General features: G+C 34.7%; 1 protein-coding gene and 1 long non-coding RNA gene across 2 annotated transcripts; one reads left to right on the top strand and one right to left on the bottom strand.

Moving 5' to 3' along the window:
* Window positions 1–3,701: 3,701 nt before the first annotated feature.
* Window positions 3,702–6,252, top strand: LOC121996230. Its single transcript, XR_006116002.1, has 2 exons — window positions 3,702–4,100; window positions 5,487–6,252. It is a non-coding gene; the product is annotated as an uncharacterized LOC121996230 (long non-coding RNA).
* A 4,648-nt stretch (window positions 6,253–10,900) lies between these two features.
* On the bottom strand, window positions 10,901–17,452 carry LOC121996229 (chloride channel protein CLC-f-like). The gene is made up of 9 exons (XM_042550121.1): window positions 16,893–17,452; window positions 15,710–16,112; window positions 15,166–15,360; window positions 13,583–14,037; window positions 13,398–13,502; window positions 12,733–12,975; window positions 12,403–12,624; window positions 11,934–12,166; window positions 10,901–11,436 (listed from the first exon to the last, which is right to left on the bottom strand). Exons 1-9 carry the CDS (start codon window positions 17,253–17,255, stop codon window positions 11,361–11,363), a joined length of 2,295 nt encoding a protein of 764 aa, XP_042406055.1. The 5' UTR covers window positions 17,256–17,452; the 3' UTR covers window positions 10,901–11,360.
* Window positions 17,453–18,681: the final 1,229 nt, after the last annotated feature.

Below are 18,681 nucleotides of genomic sequence, written 5' to 3'. Positions count from 1 at the left end.
ATCATGCTAATCTAATTTCATTTATTATAGGCAGTACTAGTGGATCATGCTAGTCTTCTGTTTGCCAAAACCATACAAGAGTGTGGGAAAGGGGTCGAGCGTTCCCCAACCGTGCCAAGCTGACGCTGGAATTGATCGGTGAATGTCTGCACCAATTCATCAAACGACTTGGTTAGGTTTCCAATATCTCTTTGGACGATCTAATGGGTAACATATGAGATATTATCATTATAAAATTTGGGATTCGAATCTTAGCATAATCAAGATAAATATCTTCCACACGTACCAATTATTATTTTAAAAATTAATAATCATCCATGATTTATCTTTTTAATGTTAATCTTGACACAAATTAGTGAGAGTGTTGGGACGAATTAGTGAGAATGTTAGCTAAGATATGATTTATTTTTTTTGCCGCCTTGGTTAGGCTTCAAGCTAATTCTCTACAACAATATTCTCATTACATCTGTTATTATGCTTTACCAACACATGAAAGAAAGTGATGTTGCGATCTACCTCTTTGAAATAACCCATCTTTATCCGTTGCATACGAAAAAAAATATAAAATTATATCGGTTACCACAAGAATGTGTACATAAATCAGATTAAATTTGCATGGTAACCATTACAATTTTAAATATATATTATATTAAATAGTTATTATAATATTAAAGTAAAAAAATAAAAGTAGTGATCGTGCACACGCATTGCGTGAATAACCAAAATACATTATATTAATTAGGATAAAATACCTATCTTTTGAAAATCTAAATTATTTGGGTCTTTGAAAATTTATTTTGTGGATTTTTTAGTGTCACCCTTACGTTCAGAACCGTCACACCCAACAACAATAACGGATTTCCCTATGCAAAAAAAAATAGTTTAATTTAATATTATAGTTATCTTAGTAAAAAAAACTAAGAAAAGTATATATTTTAATCGGCATAAAATATTTATAGAAGCTTCTATGATCATATTGTTGTCAATTCTGAGATGTGGGATTAAAGAGAACTAAATTAATGATGAGAAAAATTCATAATAATACACCGTAGATGAGTCTCGAACTCTAGATCACTGATTGTTTCGCTTGTGGAATTACTAATAAACCTTGGAATTATTTTAGTGTGAATAGAAAAAAAAATGACATTAACGTAAATTCATTTTAGACTTCACCAAAATTAATTAGTAAAAGGAAGAGATTTTTAATAAAATAGTAAGATAGTAAGATAATAATAATAATAATAATAATAATAATAATAATAATAATAATAATAATCTTACTATTTTATTAAAAATCTCCCCCCTTTACTAACTAACTTTGGTGAAGCCTAAAATGAATTTACGTTACTGTCTTTTTTTCTATTCACACTAAAAATAATTCCAAGGTTTATTAGTAATTTTCTTTGGTTGTTTTATATAAAAAATATAGTTCTCTTTAGTCCCACATCTTAGAATTGACAACACTATTATCAAAGAAGCTTCTATAAATATTTTAGGCCGACGATATTAAAAAATATACTTTTCTTAGTTTCTTTTATTAAGATAAGTATAATATTAATTTAAATAATTTTTTGCATAGGTAAGCTCATTACAATAGTTTATTGCTGGGATTCTCTAACGTGACACTAGAAAATCCAAACAATTCATATTTTCAAATTACTATTTTATTAAAAATCTCCCCCCTTTACTAACTAACTTTGGTGAAGCTTAAAATGAATTTACGTTACTGTCCTTTTTTCTATTCACACTAAAAATAATTCCAAGGTTTATTAGTTATTTTCTTTGGTTGTTTTATATAAAAAATATAATTCTCTTTAGTCCCACATCTTAGAATTGACAACACTATTATCAAAGAAGCTTCTATAAATATTTTAGGCCTATATTATTATATTACACACGCAATCAATCACACTAGTAATAATAGAAAGCATTTACCTTCGTGTAACTGCCTTTTGCATTAAAAACATCAGATAAGTATATAACCAAAATCAGATAACCAACGCATTTTGATGGAAATTCTAACTCAAAATTTATTAAAATAATAATTTATCTTAATTACTATAATATGAATATTATTGAGTCAAAAATTATCAAATATCTTACTATTTTATTAAAAATCTCCTATACTAATTAATATGAATTTTTCTCATCATTAATTTTCTCTGGTTATTTTATATAAAAAAAATATAATTCTCTTTAGTCCTATATCTTAGAATTGACAACACTATAATCAAAGAAGCTTCTATAAATATTTTAGACCGACGATTTTAAAAAATATATTTTTCTTAGTTTTTTTTTACTAAGACAAGTATAATATTAAATTAAAATAATTTTTTGCATATGGAAGTCCGTTACAATAGTTTGTTGTTTTCAAAGACCCAAATAATTTATATATTATTATATTACAGATGCAACGTGTGTACACGATCACACTAGTTATATTTAATATTTGTACATATGAGCGTTTTTTTTAATTAAAAAATCAAAACAGAGGTATGGGCGTCTAACTTTTTTGTTTCAACTTTGTCGAATCCATTAAATAAAAATATATTGAGAGCTGTGATTTTTTGAACATGAATTAATTTTTTAGACATATTCGTGTTCAAAAAATCAGTGTTTTCAATATATTAGGTTAAATTAATATTTGATAGTATTTTAATAATCAGAAGAACTAGACGAAAACATATAAACTGATTTCATATCATTCCGAGGTCTCTAGGTCTATCAGTCGATTTTGACCAAAACTGGCTGATTGACCTAGAGACCTTGAAATGATATGAAATAAATGTCTATATTTTCGTCGGATAAAGTTGAGGCAAATGGTTCCGATTTAAGATAAATTCATGAGGAAGTGGTATTTCTTTAAGATCAACTCCAGCGTCGAGAAATTGGTTAATTGGTAAAGATACATGGATTTGGTGTCTCGCCCAAGAAAGAGACCCAAGTCCTAATAACCCCGCTAGTTCACATGATTGTAAAAATGCTATCAAATATCAATTTGATGCAATATATTGAGAGCAGTGATTTTCTTTTGAAACTATGGCCGAATGAACCTAAATAAAATTAATATAGGTTCATTTGGTTAAAATCGATTAATAGGCTTAAAATGTTTGGAATGAAGTGAAACCAGATGTTATAAGTTCTTCTATATTTTAAGATTATATTCATACCCTCGGACACATTTATGTTTAAAAAAATACTCTCAATATATTTGATTAAATTGAAATTTGATAGTATTTTTATCTAGAGACCTCGAAATGATATAAATGGGCTTGTTTTTCAATTCTCCTGATTATAAAAATACTATCAAATATTAATTTGACCTAATATATTGAAAGTAATGATTTTTTAAATACGAATTAATAGTTAAAAGTCATTGTTCCTAATATATTACGTCAAATTAATATTTGATGATATTTTTATAATCACAAGAATTAGATAAATATATAAAACTTAATTTCATGTATTTCGAGCTTATCTTATTAATTAATTTTTATTAAAATTGACATGAATTTTTTTTAACGGTGCATAAAGAAATTAGAATTAATTGACTTGAGTTTTTTTTTTTTTTCAATTGAATGAGGATAAAATTTGAAGTGAGTATATGATTTAATATTTTAAAACTATAGTACCTGATTTGATATTTTAGAAACTTATCTATTCCCTAAAAAACGATTTTCGCTTTGTCTGTCTTTGATCCATCCACGTGGAGTACCGCAGGGGCTTCTCACTCCTTTATATCGTATCCCAAAGCCCTAGACATCAAAACTCCATCGCCGGCGCCGAGACGGAAACCCTCTCGCATTCCAGGCGGAGATCCATCAGCTCATCAGCCTCAGCATCGACACTGTCTACTCCAACAAGGAGATCTTCCTCCGCGAGCTCATCAGCAACTCCTCCCATGTGAGCCAACATCTCGATTTGCATCATATCTGCCTCTTTCATGCGTTTTCGTAGCTCTCACATGAACAGGAGCAAGCTCGAGGCCTGCACGGAGATCAGGTCGCTGACACCCCTCTCTATATCATTATCTGTTGATTACGGATGGAGAAGACTCACGTCGTCAACGATCTAGGTACTCGTGGCCAAGGGCTTCGGAGGTGCATTTCTTCTCATTATTGAACTTCAATTGCTGCATCAAGACCCAGAAGATCAGCGTTCTTGATTCTTACATTTACATTTGGAAAAACTTTTTTCCCTCTATTTTGTGTCTTTTACAAGGTCCGCTTCTGTTCTATTTTAAATTGTTTCTGGACTATTTTTTAGAGCCAACTTGCAGGTCGAAGTCACCATATTTACATGGTGAACTTTGGATGATCGTTGGCAAAAACAAGACTGCAGTTCTCCCATGCTTGTTTCAAGCCTTCTCCTGGGGCAGGCTTAGAGTTACTGCAACATTTGAAAACTGAACTATATTTTGTCAAAATATTAGGTCATCTTCAAGGTCATTCTTCTATCAATCACTCCGCATGCCTGCAATAATGCATCATTCTGTACTCAAACCTTAGTTATAAGTATCCCATTTCTATTTTTCATTCACTTAAGAAGTTATTTGGCAATAATTCTGTAGTTCTAAGCATGCATCTTATGATCAATTTGTCTGTTGTGGTTTGTAGTCGCAGTATCTGAGTTTAACAATATTTTTCTAATAAATCTAACTTAATAATTATATAATAATTTTCTAAAGTTTTTAATCAATAAAGATATTTACTTATTTAATTAGAATTCATATTGTCATTCTCTCATAACTAATTTATGCATTAGCATCTTAATTTTTTTTTAATTGTAATACATTAAGGTGATATTTGTTAGTTTTTGTTATTGATTCAAAATGATCTTAATATTGTAACAGCTAATTAATGGCAATCATTAAATGGCTGCTACAACTTTGTAGCAGCCAATTAAGTGTCTACTACAATTGTAACATCCATTTAATAGTTGTTACAGTAATATTATGATAATTTTGACTCTGTGGAAGCTATTTTGATTAAGTTTAAGCGATTTTGTCCAAGTTCATAAAGAGTTTTATTTTTTATTAACTTGTTTTATGTATAGATATTTTGATGGAGTTAAATTGTTTTCTTTTTATTTTTTTTTTGGCATGGTGCAGCAGCTATTCTGTAACTATTATTATAACAATGCTGGAATAAAAGTATTTTTGGTACGAGAAATATAGTGGGGTGCTCTTTTGTTTTTTGTTTTTTAAAAAAAAGGGATGCCCTTATGACAATTCTGATAATTAGGAACTTCCTTTTGATTTTCGCCTAACAACAATTTTCCAAAGGATCTTTTCTGTAACTTTTTTCTACATGCTCACTGATTTGTTTTTTTTTTTCTTTTCATGAAGTTACAGTATTAAATCCCTTTGGCATTGCGATATCAGCTAAATTTTCCTTTCTAGTTGTAGAATTCTTTTCTATAGAGTTGCTTACCATTGTAAATTCATTTTTCTTATATTAGATTTGATGCTTTTCGCTATCATATAGATAAGGAGAAATGAGGAAAGAAAATGCACCACAGTAAGTCTGAGAAGCACTCGTCGGGACATCATTCTGACCAGGAAGAGAAAAGAGATATTCATACATTCATGAAGAATGAAGGAAAGTCTAACTGTAACAAACGGTCATCAAGAGTTCATTCAGATACAGAGGATGCTACTGACGGTGCAGAAAGGAAAAGAAGCAGTGATCACTTAACATAACATAACTATTCCAAGAAAGATTGACATTCTCCCAGGTATACTTCAACTCTGAAAGGGAAATTGAAAGTGAAAATCATTCACCGCTTGAACATTGACAACAAGATTATCAAAGGAGTGAAAGCACTCGTCCAGAAGAGGCCGAATGCTGCCTGGCCATAATCGTCTTTGAGGTGTGCCAAAGATGTTCGAAGAGGGAATCTGGATTAAGAAGCATGCACTGAATGTGTAGGTCCACGAGGAGCCAAGGTCGAAACGATTGAAGAAAGCAGTTAGATGAAGTTAGAGTGGAAGCCATGAGATCAGACTTTTCAAGAAGCAAGAATTTTCTGGAATTGAGAAAGAAGGCGGCTATCGTTGAGCTTATTAGTCATGAGGAAGTTCTGCAGTCCATGATAGCAATGCATTTAGGTGGTGATACGTTGAGTTACGGAAATAATCTTTTACAATGTACATTCAATCTTTTTCGGGACCTTGATAAGAGCTTTGTGCACTTGACTAGCTATGTGATTATTTCTTATAAAAAAAATCCGAAGAATCCTACTTTAGCTAAAGGAATTAAAACTCTAGTGCGAACTCTTGCAATCTCCTATTGTGTTAAACACATCAAACCTACCAACTTCACCAATGAGCAGTCAAGTTAATAAAAATGGAGTATAAATGGCAAATTTGATCTATACATCATCCAAAAAGCTATATGTGGCATCCTCAATAAGTCATCATTTGCTAATTCACTTCTGCAATGTAGTCATCATTCACTACTAAATACTAATAAATCCTCTTCCATAAGAAAATGGACTAATGTTATCTTAAGATTTACCTATGACTAGTATCTTAACCTTCCATAATAAGATTAACTTTGTCCTCGCTTATCTATATGAGTATTTATTTCAATAGATAGGATTAATTTTTAATAAAATATCTTGTTGGTATTTATTTCAATAGATAGGATTATTTTTTAATAAAATATCTTGTTGAATGTCTGATCCTCCTATGATTTTATCTATTTGTATTTTATCGTAAGTTTACTTTAATAATAAGACTAACTTGCCCCTAGGTAATGGTGTACTGGCATCTTCTCAATTTCTCACACATCTAAGGATGGAATCCTACCTTCAATGAATTAACTGATGAATTTGGACGGTTAACCTAAGAACACTACGCCGATGGATAGTTCATTGCAAGTACTCTCTGATTTATCCTAATGATGAATTAAAAATTTTCATAGAACTGAATTAGTCATCTTTAGAATTAATCAATATAAGTTAAATACCTAATATCAATTAATAATAATAATAATAATAATAATAACAACAACAACATGATCCACGGACTATTGGTTATGTCACCAAAACAATCTATCCATGATTCTGTCATCAACCTCATCTATACAATCAAACACCAAACTCAATCAATCAACATATACCATAGTATTTAACTTTGTTTCCACTACCTATGCCACATCCAAGTCCTTAAATAAGGGTAAGATCATACATCCCCATGGATGTAGCGTAGTGGTAGAACACTCGAAGAAACAATAATATAAATCAAATTTAAATTTTAAATGAGATAAATATCTTGAAAGTCATCTCCTAGAAGAGGTCGTCTACCTCTATGATTAGGCCGGCGAAGATCAACTATCACTACTTATAATGCCCACCATTGATGAGACTACGCACTATGAAGAAAAGAAGGTAAGTCTGCCTCAATTGATTAGCTCTTTTCCCAACATATAGTTCTGCAATCCAAGACCTACCTATTGTTCTGAGAATAGATCTATTTTTTTTCTTTAATAGATATAATCTCATTGCTACAATGGGATTAGATCTACTAAAGAAAAAAACATAATTAGCAAACCATTAAATTAATTGAACAAAACTTATATGATCTAGGGTAATGGCGTTGCACATATAGACGATTTTTTTCACTTATCGAATAAATCCGAAGCACAAACTTATGTACACTCAGAAAATAACCTCCAAAATATGCATTTGTATTGAGATATGAATCTAAATATTCTTAGTTTTTCTTTTGGATACTTTACTACTGCATCGTACAAGTAAGAGTTCAAAAAATCATATCATTGTATTATGTCAGGACATCTTCAATCATAAGAGCCCTAAATAGTTTTTGTGATCCCAAATATATCATATCAATGTTACATTAAAAATGTAAAAATTTACTATTCTCTTTATTATAAAAAAAATCTCAATAATTTTTTTTAAAGCTTACACTATTAAATCACTCATCTTTATTTAGTATTTTTTCATTTTATATATGTATTCTCACATTCTCAATTTTGAACCTCATAGTTACCATGATTTAAACTTTTTTTTTTCTACTTTTTGATTTTATAAATCTCGCCAAAAATTTTACATTAGAATTGCTCTCAAAGTGATGTCATAATGAGAATCGACCATTTGTATTGAGATTTAAATCTTGATATTCTTAATTGTTCTGGAGTACTTTACCACTGCATCGCACCTACCTGTAAGGACGTGTTTGGTTTGGGGTTATCATTGATAACCTTAGTTGGTTATCAAAGATAATCTTATTTGGTTTAAGTAATTGGTGATTCCTGGTGATGTAACATTCCCGCCACATCAGCAATTAGGGAATAGAACCAGGAATCACAAAACCTTAGGGGCGTGTTTGGTTCGGGGTTATTGTTGATAACCTTAGTTGGTTATCAAAGATAATCTTGTTTGGTTTAAGTAATTGGTGATTCCTGGTGATGCAACATTCTCGCCACATCAGCAATTAGGGAATAGAACCAGGAATCACAAAACCTTAGAAATCTTAGGTTTTCTACGATTCCGGGGTTATCAATATTTTTTCCCAAAATTACCCTTCGAATCACATGTGGCTTTCCTCAAGGTCGGCGCCCTTACCGTAGATTGTTCGCGCGGCGCCAAACTCCCCCGCGGCGTGCCCTAGCTTCCCCCCTCGCGGCGCCGAACTCCTTCCCGAGTCTTCATCGCGCGGCCTCCCTCACCCCCGAGCCTTCATCTTGCGCCGCCGGACTCTCCTCCTCAACGGAACTCCTTCCTTCCCTCTCCCTCTCGCGAGATCCCACACCCTCGCCGACCTCTTCTCCTCCGTTGACGGAGCTTGTCCAGTGGATGGTCTTCCTCTTGAATCGCCGACTGTGGCCCTTCTCCACCGATCTCGCTTCTTCGCTGGCGCAAAGCCACCATAGCCAACTGCTAGGGACCAACATCTATTGATGTGGGTCATCACCAGAGCAGTGGCGACGCCATTTTTCCCCTCCAAGCCCGAACCTTAGCTTCGATTTCTCGTCGCCATCTCTACGGGTTCCAACCAAAGATCGATTCCTCTTGATGAATCGAGCTCCGTGATAGAAGTTTGGTGATTTCAAGTATAGATAAGTGAAGGTTCGTGTATGCTCTGTGTAAATTTTCTGCAAGTATAATCCCCTCTCTGAGTATGGGTTTTGGGAAGCAGAGTGGGAGTGGGCATGCAAAACAATTCTAATGATGTCTTTGCTTCTTCATGGAGTTTTTCTGGTTTTCTGCTTCGGATTTAGGAGGTCTTCAAATGGTTTTTGATATTGCTTTACTTCAATTTAGTGGGATTTTGAACAGGTGTTGAGTTTTTTTTGTATTAAGTTGATGAACAGTTTGAAGGAGTTGATGATGTGAATAGGTGTTGGGTACATGAGGACCAAGTGGTTCTCCGCTTACCATCGTGCAACCGCCGTGGAAGAAGCCGAAGCCAAGGACAACTCTGCCGAGGAAGCGACGACGGCGGCAATAGAGGTGGTGGGCTCATCGTGGACGACGGTGCCAGCAAGGCCAAAGCCGGGGGATAAGTTTCTCACCGGACTTGCTTTGGCCTTGCAAAAAATAAATACTTATTTTTTTTAATATATTTTTGGATTTTATTTTGAGTGATATAATATCATAGTGAGAGTTAATATTTTTCCTTATTATCTTAGATTTTATATAAATGCTTAATATTAAGAAAATAAAAGATTTTGAACGAAATCTAATCCATCTAAATGTATAACGTTGATAATAAATGCAACTACTATTTATCGAGCTCTATAAAAAAAAAAAACTCTTCTTTTTTAAGAATATTTTTAACTACTATTTAAACCAGGGGTAATATAGTAAATGTCAAATTAGATTATATCATTATCTAGTTGAACCAAACAAGGTTAAGATTATGTTTTATTCTCCCATAACCTTGGTTATGTGATTATCTGGTAATCACATAATCAAGGTTATACATGATAACTTGAATCAAACGCACCCTAAGAGCTTGCAAAATCATACCATTGTATCTTGTCAAAATGACGTCAAAAAAATATATCAATTCACTCCTATATATATATATATATATATATATATATATATATATATATATATATATGATAAAATGTAGTATTATTATGGCATATTAATTTAAAAGTTTAGAGTAATTTTTATTATTTAAAATTTATTTACCATTATTTAAAATAGAGATATATTAGGAGAATAGTGAAACTCAGTAATTATTTTCAGGATGCACAGAATAATAATTCGACAAGATTAAGGGAGAATGTGTAATTTATAGAGTTACCTTCATAACCAACTTAAGTGCGATGCAATGTTCTGCTAACTGTCCAAAAGGATGGATTAGAAAGTAATCCGATACACAATCTCTTTCAAGAAATGATAATATCATTCCCCTTTCCGCATTCAATTCTTTCATGATGAAATTTGATAAATGAAGAGAACTCTCTTTGGAATTGCTCTTGATATGCTTCGGCTATTAAAGAAGGATTTGTCAAGATATGGAAAATTCTGATAGGCTTCCGTGCTCTCTTTTAATACTTCACACAAGTCTTTTATACACACAGTGAACATGTCAGATGAGCTGAGAGACTCTTGTGATACGTTAGGAAATTTTGATTTAAATCTAAATTTGAGGAATTGATTGGATAATTAAGTGCGATCTAAAAAGATGGACAATTTAAAAATGTAGACAAATATATTAATAATTAATTGTATAAGAGAACAGAAAACAAACAATTCGATGCAGAGTGAAATCACATTGAGGTTTCAGCAGGGTTTATAAGTGCCTCAAAGGTTGATTGATACACATCCAAACCCCCATTATTAATAGAGTAGCCGGAATAACACACTTAAAGATGTCAAAGGATCGGTTCAAATTCGATTGCCAATCGAGCAGAAAAGATTGACTCATGAAATAATATTTCTTTAAAAAAAATCGTGCATAAACATTTGCAGAAAAATCAGTTACAGACTCTAATATACCACCTGGAACTTGCTGTAGGACCAACTTAAGCTATAAAAGATAATATTACAGAATGGCATATGCATAGACAATTAGCATTCGCCTATACAGGGGATTCTCTAGCCTAAACAATTCATAAAATTGTTCTTGTGCAACTTGTAAAATAAACTTCATAATCAAATCTAAGAGCACCAAACTGCCCTATTTATGGTATGCTTCTTACCAGCATCAGCACAGTGTCGGTGTCTGGAGTTCAGTGTACGCTGGGAGGCTCTTGTCCAGGTAAATACGACTGCCTTGGAAAGGGTGGGATGTCGATGAGCAGGTATCAGCTTGACTACTGCAATCCTCTTGTAGTCAAGGCAACTCTGAAACATATCAACCAGTATTCAGCTTATTGTCAATGGCCATTAGTGATGCTCTCTTGAACGTGTTTTCTTTGCTGATAGATAGCCATCCAGCGAGCTACCTCCTCTCTGAAAATGGCAGAAAATGATAGGTAAAGAAATGCATATAGAAGATATTCAAAAACAATCTAGCAAGCCAATCCAGATTAGCTTAATGCATTTGAAAATATAGCACAATCCAGCAAGACAATCCAGAATTATTTAGCATCTAAGCAATGAATAAATCCAAAGGATTTATTGGACCAAGGATTTATTTGAGACAATGGAGATGAGGCTTTCAGTGAAATAGGGAGAAGAGAAAACCATCGGATTCTTTTGCAATCTTGAAAAGAACTATAGTTGTCCAAGGAATATGAAGAAGCATATAAAAATGTGTATATCTGAGAGAACATACTAAAAAAAACTATAATATGTTCTAACTACTCTACTCAGGAAAATGTCTCATCTAGTAAAACTAAAATACCTGCAGTTGTCGAGTTAATACTTTGCAAAACTACTCACAATCAAGTCAATAAATAGAAAAAAAAACAAAATCTGATTAAATAAAAAGAATAGTAACAGCTAACCGAAGACAATTTCCAATTGAATCATAATAGAGAAGGCCAACAATTCTGCGCTTCCCATTATTGCTGCGTGCCCCACCACGCTTGACCACTGGCAATTGCTTAATTCCCTTAGCCTCCATAAGCTGCTTTGCAGTTGTCAAATCTGTGTCGGGAAAACAGGTCAACAACCCAGTTTCTCTACCCCGGTGTCGAAGCCCTCTACTAAGGCAGCATGAAACTGTGTAAATATTCACCTGCAAAATGACTCACTTTATTGTTCAATGAATAAAAAAGGTATTTTCTAAATGATGTTAGCTCTTATTATAAGAAAGGAGATTATCTATTGCCCAAGAAAAAAGCCAAGTTGGGAATCAATAACTTAATTAGAGCATAACAACAACTTAGGCAATGCCAGGGCAGATTGTTGGTTACCAAGATTATGTTTACATAAATTGCTCAAAGATAGCATCATAAATCCTAGAGTGCATACATCTGAGACTGCTGTATCTCCTCTGGGAGTGCCAGGAAGCTCTCCACTTGTTTCAAACCCTTTCCTCCGAATGTCGCCAAGTGTAAGAATGCCCTCAAGAAAGTCTTCGTGATCAATGATAAGAACACAAGTTTGTTGTTTGTCATGCATAAGCACAATGGCATCCTTTAGTATAGTAGTTGTATGAACTTTAGCATAGGTCTTTGACATGGCTAAAGAAACCTGGAGAAGAAAATAAATGTTTATGTGAAGCCAAACAAATTAAGAAGCACTAGTTGGGCTAGTAAGAAAGCTCTCTCATTACATTCGCCACTACCAATAAATTCATACCTTAAGGTCATCTAGCAGCATTTCATTGTTGATAGTGCCAGAGCGGTGAATGTCAGTTTCCAGTTGAGAAAGTTCGAGATCACCTCCATCATCATGTTGCCTCCAGAGGCAGTTCATTTCATTCTTGTCTTCAGTAGATGATAAAGAAGAATATCCACGTTTAGGAGACCTTGCCTCTGTTAATTCATTGTCCTTTGACTGGTTTGCTACAGAAGGAACCCAGATAGCTAGACCAACTGCACCCTATTAAAAATTATAAGTAATTAATGCTATAAAGGCAGAAACATTCCTATCTAAAAGCCTAAGAACTAAGTAAAGATATAAAACTAGGAACATGTTGAATAGTAGTGTAATGAGACGTTTATTTAACCAAAAGAGAATCAAATTTAGTATAAGAGGTTGTATTTTCAGAAAAAAAAAAAAATGGACCACATGATATCATAAATTAGTGGCAATACACTTATAGAAGTAGAGAAAATTCTTTGCAAGTGAAAACAAATAGAAATATTGGCAGAAAAAGACTCAGAATGCCATTGTATCCTGAGAGGAAAATGAGATGAACAATAAATGTTAGAATATAGAAAATAGCACAAGTTACTAAAAAACTTGATAAAGAAACAGTATCCCATTGCTAGTATCTTGGTCAAAACAAATCCATTAGTTACCATGAGTGGAAGCAATATTCTGTAGTCCTTTGTTAGCTCAAAGAGCAACAGTACTGAGGTTAGTGGAACTGAACAAACTGAAGCCAGTGTAGCAGCCATTCCAACCTGTATCAATGATATCAGTTTTAAATAATGAACAGGAATTTGAATCTCCTTGGATTTTCAAAGAATGTAACGACACCTACTAATGCATAAGCCTGGGGCTGAGCAACAGCACCATTTCCTGGAATTGCTGAATTTATAAGTTCTGCAGCTGAGCCTCCAAAAACTGCACCAAGGGCAGCACCTATCATCAGGCTTGGCGCATAAAGGCCACCTACAAGTCCAGAACCCTTGCAAATAGCAGTAGCTACTACTTTTGCACAAACTAGTTGAGTTAAAAGCCATATTCCTGGTGCTGAAGCACTCTTTCCCGTATGTAAAATTTCTTCAACATTTGTGAAACCCCAGTATAGAATTCCAGGGTACTTGAGAGCTATCATGCCTGCTCCTAAACCACCTAAAGCAGGCAACATAACAGATGGAAGAGCAAACTGGTCCTTTATAAACTCAAAAAACTTTGTAAACCAAACTACCAGGCGAGAGAAAGCCACACTCACGGCCCCACAAAGCATGCCCAAGATGAGATATAAAGGTAGTTCTGCATAGAAAAAATAGTGAAATAAAGGCACTGAAATCGGGTTATGCACTTTGTCTCTTCTAACCAAACAAACATCATCTTGTAGACAATTTAGTTTAACATCAGTTTATATAACTATCAAAATGACTTCTTCCTCAGAAGACTCAAGTAATATCTAAATACAATCAACATCTTCTTATATGGAAATTATGTTGTGATCCTCATAAAGCTGCAAGATGAAATACTTCCAAGTGATCTTTAGAAAAAGAAGCAACAACAAGCAGAACAAGACAAGTTTAGATGACAATAACACTAGTGAAGAACAAGATAAAGTTAAGTCTTCTTCTTTATAAAATAATTATGCACAACGTTACCAACATTCTTTCAAACAATTTCATGAGCATACTGAGAATTCATTCAGAATGCACCCAATGCAAGGAGTGTAATATACCATCTCAGTTATACAATGTCAATATTGGCACGAAAGAAGAAGAAAATCTCTACCACTCTGAATCTGCTTGATTAATTCTACAAAAACTAATTTTAATTCATGAGCTGGAAACAGGTAGAGTTAAGTTGTTTGTGCCTTCTTAAGAAACCTGACTCTACCCTCTTAAGAACAAACAGTTTTCTGATTAAAATATCCAAAAGTCACATGCAGAATTACTAGGTTCCTAAGACATACATAAATACAACATTGCAAACTGAACAGACTTGACCAATTAAGGCATTGTATTGAAAGAGCAATTGAGGATTCAATCGTCAACTAACTTTTGTGGTTCTATTATAACAGGATGGATTGCTTCTTGCTTTGCTTTCATGTGAAACCTAGGTGAAGCATAAGATAGAATTCTTAAAGAATGTTTATAGTGGGCAAATGCATGAGAGATATATAACAATGGATCAGAAGGAAGAACACCAAAGTTAGAAAATATGAAGGTGAAGGATCTATGTATTTCAACATGTCAATATTCTTATATTTTTCTTTATTAACAAAATGTGAATACAATCAAACTAATTTCCCATGTATCAAATAATATCAAAAAGCTCATAACATCAAAGTGGCCACAACAATAATTGGAGTTTCCACAACTACAACAATAAATTTGCCTAGCAACATCGAATTGGTCTAGAGTAATCAAAAAATACCAGCAGCAGATTTCAGTTCGTATGCTGGGACAATAAAAGCTGGCTTCTCTCCAAGCAAAACGTTTGACACTGTAGATGAAATAACAGACGCCAATATTATCATAGCAGTTGTAAATGGTGGTGAATTTTCTGCTCGAAGTGGCCTCAGTACAGTTTCAATGGCAAAAAAACACCCAGCGACAGCAGCATTGAAACCTGAATATCCACAAAATATGTCAAAAAGTGTTTCCATTTTTTCAGCAATATGACAAACAACTAAATTTCTAATAAATTACTGATCAACATAATGTTAATTGTGTAAAGTTCAAGGTCTTAAGGAAAGCAGATATGTAGCTATATGTTAAGCAGGGACAATAAGTTGAAGATAGAACAATGCAAACAAAATAGTTAATCTTGAAGCGGATTTGTTTCATTGATGCCCTCCAACATAAAAATGTATCCCCTTTCTGAATTGTTTCAGCTTATAATGACCACTAGATCTTCAGCACAAAAGAGAGAAACTAGATACATGCGATAATACAGTCCCAAAGTTTCTAGTCTGTACCTGAAGCAATTCCAGCAGCAGCACCGGCTGCAACAAGAGCAATCCTCCGTTCTCTATTGTTCTCCATCATTTCTGAACACCCGTTTGCACATGACTTACCAATATCTACACTGGGCCCCTCAGGCCCTAAAGAACAGCCAGTACCCAGAGTAACAGCAGCCTGGATGGCTTTTATTGTTGGGAAGATGGCTGCCAGCAAGTCGAGACCTTGTCTTTGTGATGATCTTGACTGGTTTATCTGCTCAAATATTTCAAGTAGACCATGCATCATGCCAACAACAACTCCTCCAGTTACTGGAATCAGCAGTATTCTATGCCAAGTATCAGCCAGCCTCTGTAGACGCAGCCAAGCAGCACCCTCGTTTGGGGTACCTGCCCATGCCCATTCATGTATCACATGTACCTATATAAAGAACCATTACTTCATCAACATCAAATGTTTGAATTTTTTATTAATTGCACTAGGGCAATCTAATTACTAGTGGTATAGCCTTGCATACAACTTAAAAGAGTGATAATATTCAAGAAGATCCTAAATAATTGGGAGACACATAGATTAATTATGAAGATTTAGGGGAATCTAAGAATGCTACCCTATGTTCATATCAAGCTTCTTCCTCTTTGGAGACAATTTTATGACATCTCTGGGAAAAAACAATCACAATAATGATTTGGCAATATATATTGATGTGAATCTAAGAGGCATGCAGAATACTGTGATTTGTGGATGTTTCTGAGAAAAGTATAATTGATAAATCATTAGTCGGAAGAATGTTGCCTTAGAGATCTTCTTTCCTAGATAACTCTTGAACATATTTTTGTAGTTTTGTTGTCAGATTAGATAGCGATGAAAATTCAATTGACAAAATTAGTTGAATTTCATGTAAAACAATGATTACTATCAAAGATCATCCGTCGAGATAGTGAAAAAAGGTCATCAATTGAGGAACAGAAATCAGATCTGGCATGTTTTTTTTTAGTTCTTACACATTGTTCTGATCTATGATTAACATTTTGAACAAAGAAGAAGAAAAACTTTTAGATGCATCATATAACCCAAAAAAAAGGGCATAGAACCCGGGCCCATAACAGGAGAATAAAATACCATAGAGAAAAGACGTCATAAGGGAATAACAATTACTCATTGAAGATTATCAAGGGTAACGGCAAGTCAAGTACTCACCCCTCGATTAAATGCGGCAACACAAATACCGGTGGCAAGGCCAAGGAGGCACCCTATAAGCAGCAGCGCCCACTCAGGAGGCGCCCCGTCCCCGAGAGGGTCGTGCGACCTTCCATCTGACCGGGGTGACAAGCCACTCCGGTCCACATGCCGCCGACCCAGGCTCCGGTTAGAGAGACCCCGATCCAAGTGCCGAATAAGATCTCCGATCCCGCTCTTCTTCGCCGACGACGGACTCCCTGTGCCGACCGCCGATGTCCCGACCAAATCTGGACCCTGGGATTCCAGATCTGGGCCGGTCGGCAAGGGAGAAGGACGAAGGAGGGACTTGTGATCCTCGAGCTCGAACTCGCCACTGGGCATCTTCGCCGGCCAGGTAGAAGAACCCTAAATCTTCATCTCCGGCAAAAAGTGGTGGAATTCTATGGACGAGATCGGCTTCAGCAATCGACGACGAGAAGAATGGGGGCAACGATTTCGTCCGCCCTCGCTCCTCGAGTTTTCTTAGAAAACAAAGAAAGGAAAGGCGGAAAAGGAAGGAACGATACAGAGACGGCGAGAAAGCGAGTCGGTATATATATTTCCTACGTATATTTGCATATACAATCGTATATAATAAGCGAGGCATTTACACGATGCCAGCCAACTATTGATCTGCCATTTTAGTTGAACGAAATGTGGGTCCCAGTTGAGACTCCCGCGTCTATCTCAGGTAAAAAACAATCGGGTCGGATTTATAGATCGAACGGTTCAGAGATCGCCACGTGGGCATTTACGTTTGGCATACGCTTTACCACCCGGTGGGCGAAGAAGCGAGGGGATTCGCTGTGCACGCGTCATAGAGTTCGTGTGTCTGTTAGGGCACCTCCAAGGCTCCGATGAACAAACTTCAATGAGGTTTTCTTTATTTTCTAATGTCACACCATTATCATATCATAACTAAAAAATTTAGCTCTTCTCTTCACTTCAATTCACTTCTCTTCTCTTCACTGTAAACAAAAACTAACTATAACTTTTTTTTATAGACCTCACACTCAATAATTCATATATCCTTAAAAAAATTTTAATTGTTTATTAATGATCACTCTTATATCACTAAATTTATTAAACAATAATATTAAAAAATTAGAAATTTTAAAATTAGAAATACAACATTAAATAGTAAATTATTACAAATAATTTATAAAAAATAATATTTTGTTGATTGCACTAGCGTGTCCAAATATGCTCAATCAAGTTGACTCGAAATTGAAGATGTACTTGATTATCACGTAGTTGACAGTTTCTCTGAAAGTATTCTTGAAACTCTTGGGTATAATCCTAAAATGGGTTCGGAGTAGCTCACAGAAGAGTACACCCGGTGGACGAGAATGACCCGCACGGAGGTTCGAGGGACGAGAAGCCGGGAGGAAGTCTGCTTGAGGAGAAGACTGGAAAATAGGTTCGGGTGAGCCCTATTCCAATTGGCCTAAATCACCCAAGTTAGAGAAGCGGCAAAAGAGCAAGAGAAAGAAAGTGGAGCTCGGTAGCAGCTGCTGAAGACACCTTCAAGCTATTGGAAGGAGCCTTCAAAGTTTTCATGGAAGGCACCTTCAAGTTATTGGAAGACGTTTTCAACCCTTCATGAAAGGTGTCTTTAAGCACTTGAAGGTGCCTTTGACTGGGCAAAAGTGAACGTTGGGAAAGGATAAAGCTTTATCCTTTCTTTCTTCACTGGAGGCGCCTTCTAGCCTATTGGAGACGCCTTCCAGCTTATTGGAGACGCCTTCCAACCTCAGATAAGATTTTC

This window comes from Zingiber officinale, chromosome 6A, assembly GCF_018446385.1.
Source record: "Zingiber officinale cultivar Zhangliang chromosome 6A, Zo_v1.1, whole genome shotgun sequence".
In the NCBI taxonomy this organism is placed as follows: domain Eukaryota; kingdom Viridiplantae; phylum Streptophyta; class Magnoliopsida; order Zingiberales; family Zingiberaceae; genus Zingiber; species Zingiber officinale.
Note: the sequence above shows the minus strand (reverse complement) of the source record. Positions and strands in the feature narration are given on the sequence as shown.

What these genes read in the sequence shown, in the direction of transcription:
- LOC121996229 (XM_042550121.1), bottom strand. Translation starts at nt 17,255, where the DNA reads ATGCCCAGTGGCGAGTTCGAGCTCGAGGATCACAAGTCCCTCCTTCGT. An exon ending in GAGATACAGCAGTCTCAGAT is followed by an intron (nt 12,167 to 12,402) that starts GTATGCACTCTA and finishes GTCATTTTGCAG; the next exon opens with GTGAATATTTACACAGTTTC. An exon ending in TCAATTGGAAATTGTCTTCG is followed by an intron (nt 11,437 to 11,933) that starts GTTAGCTGTTAC and finishes TGCCATTTTCAG; the next exon opens with AGAGGAGGTAGCTCGCTGGA.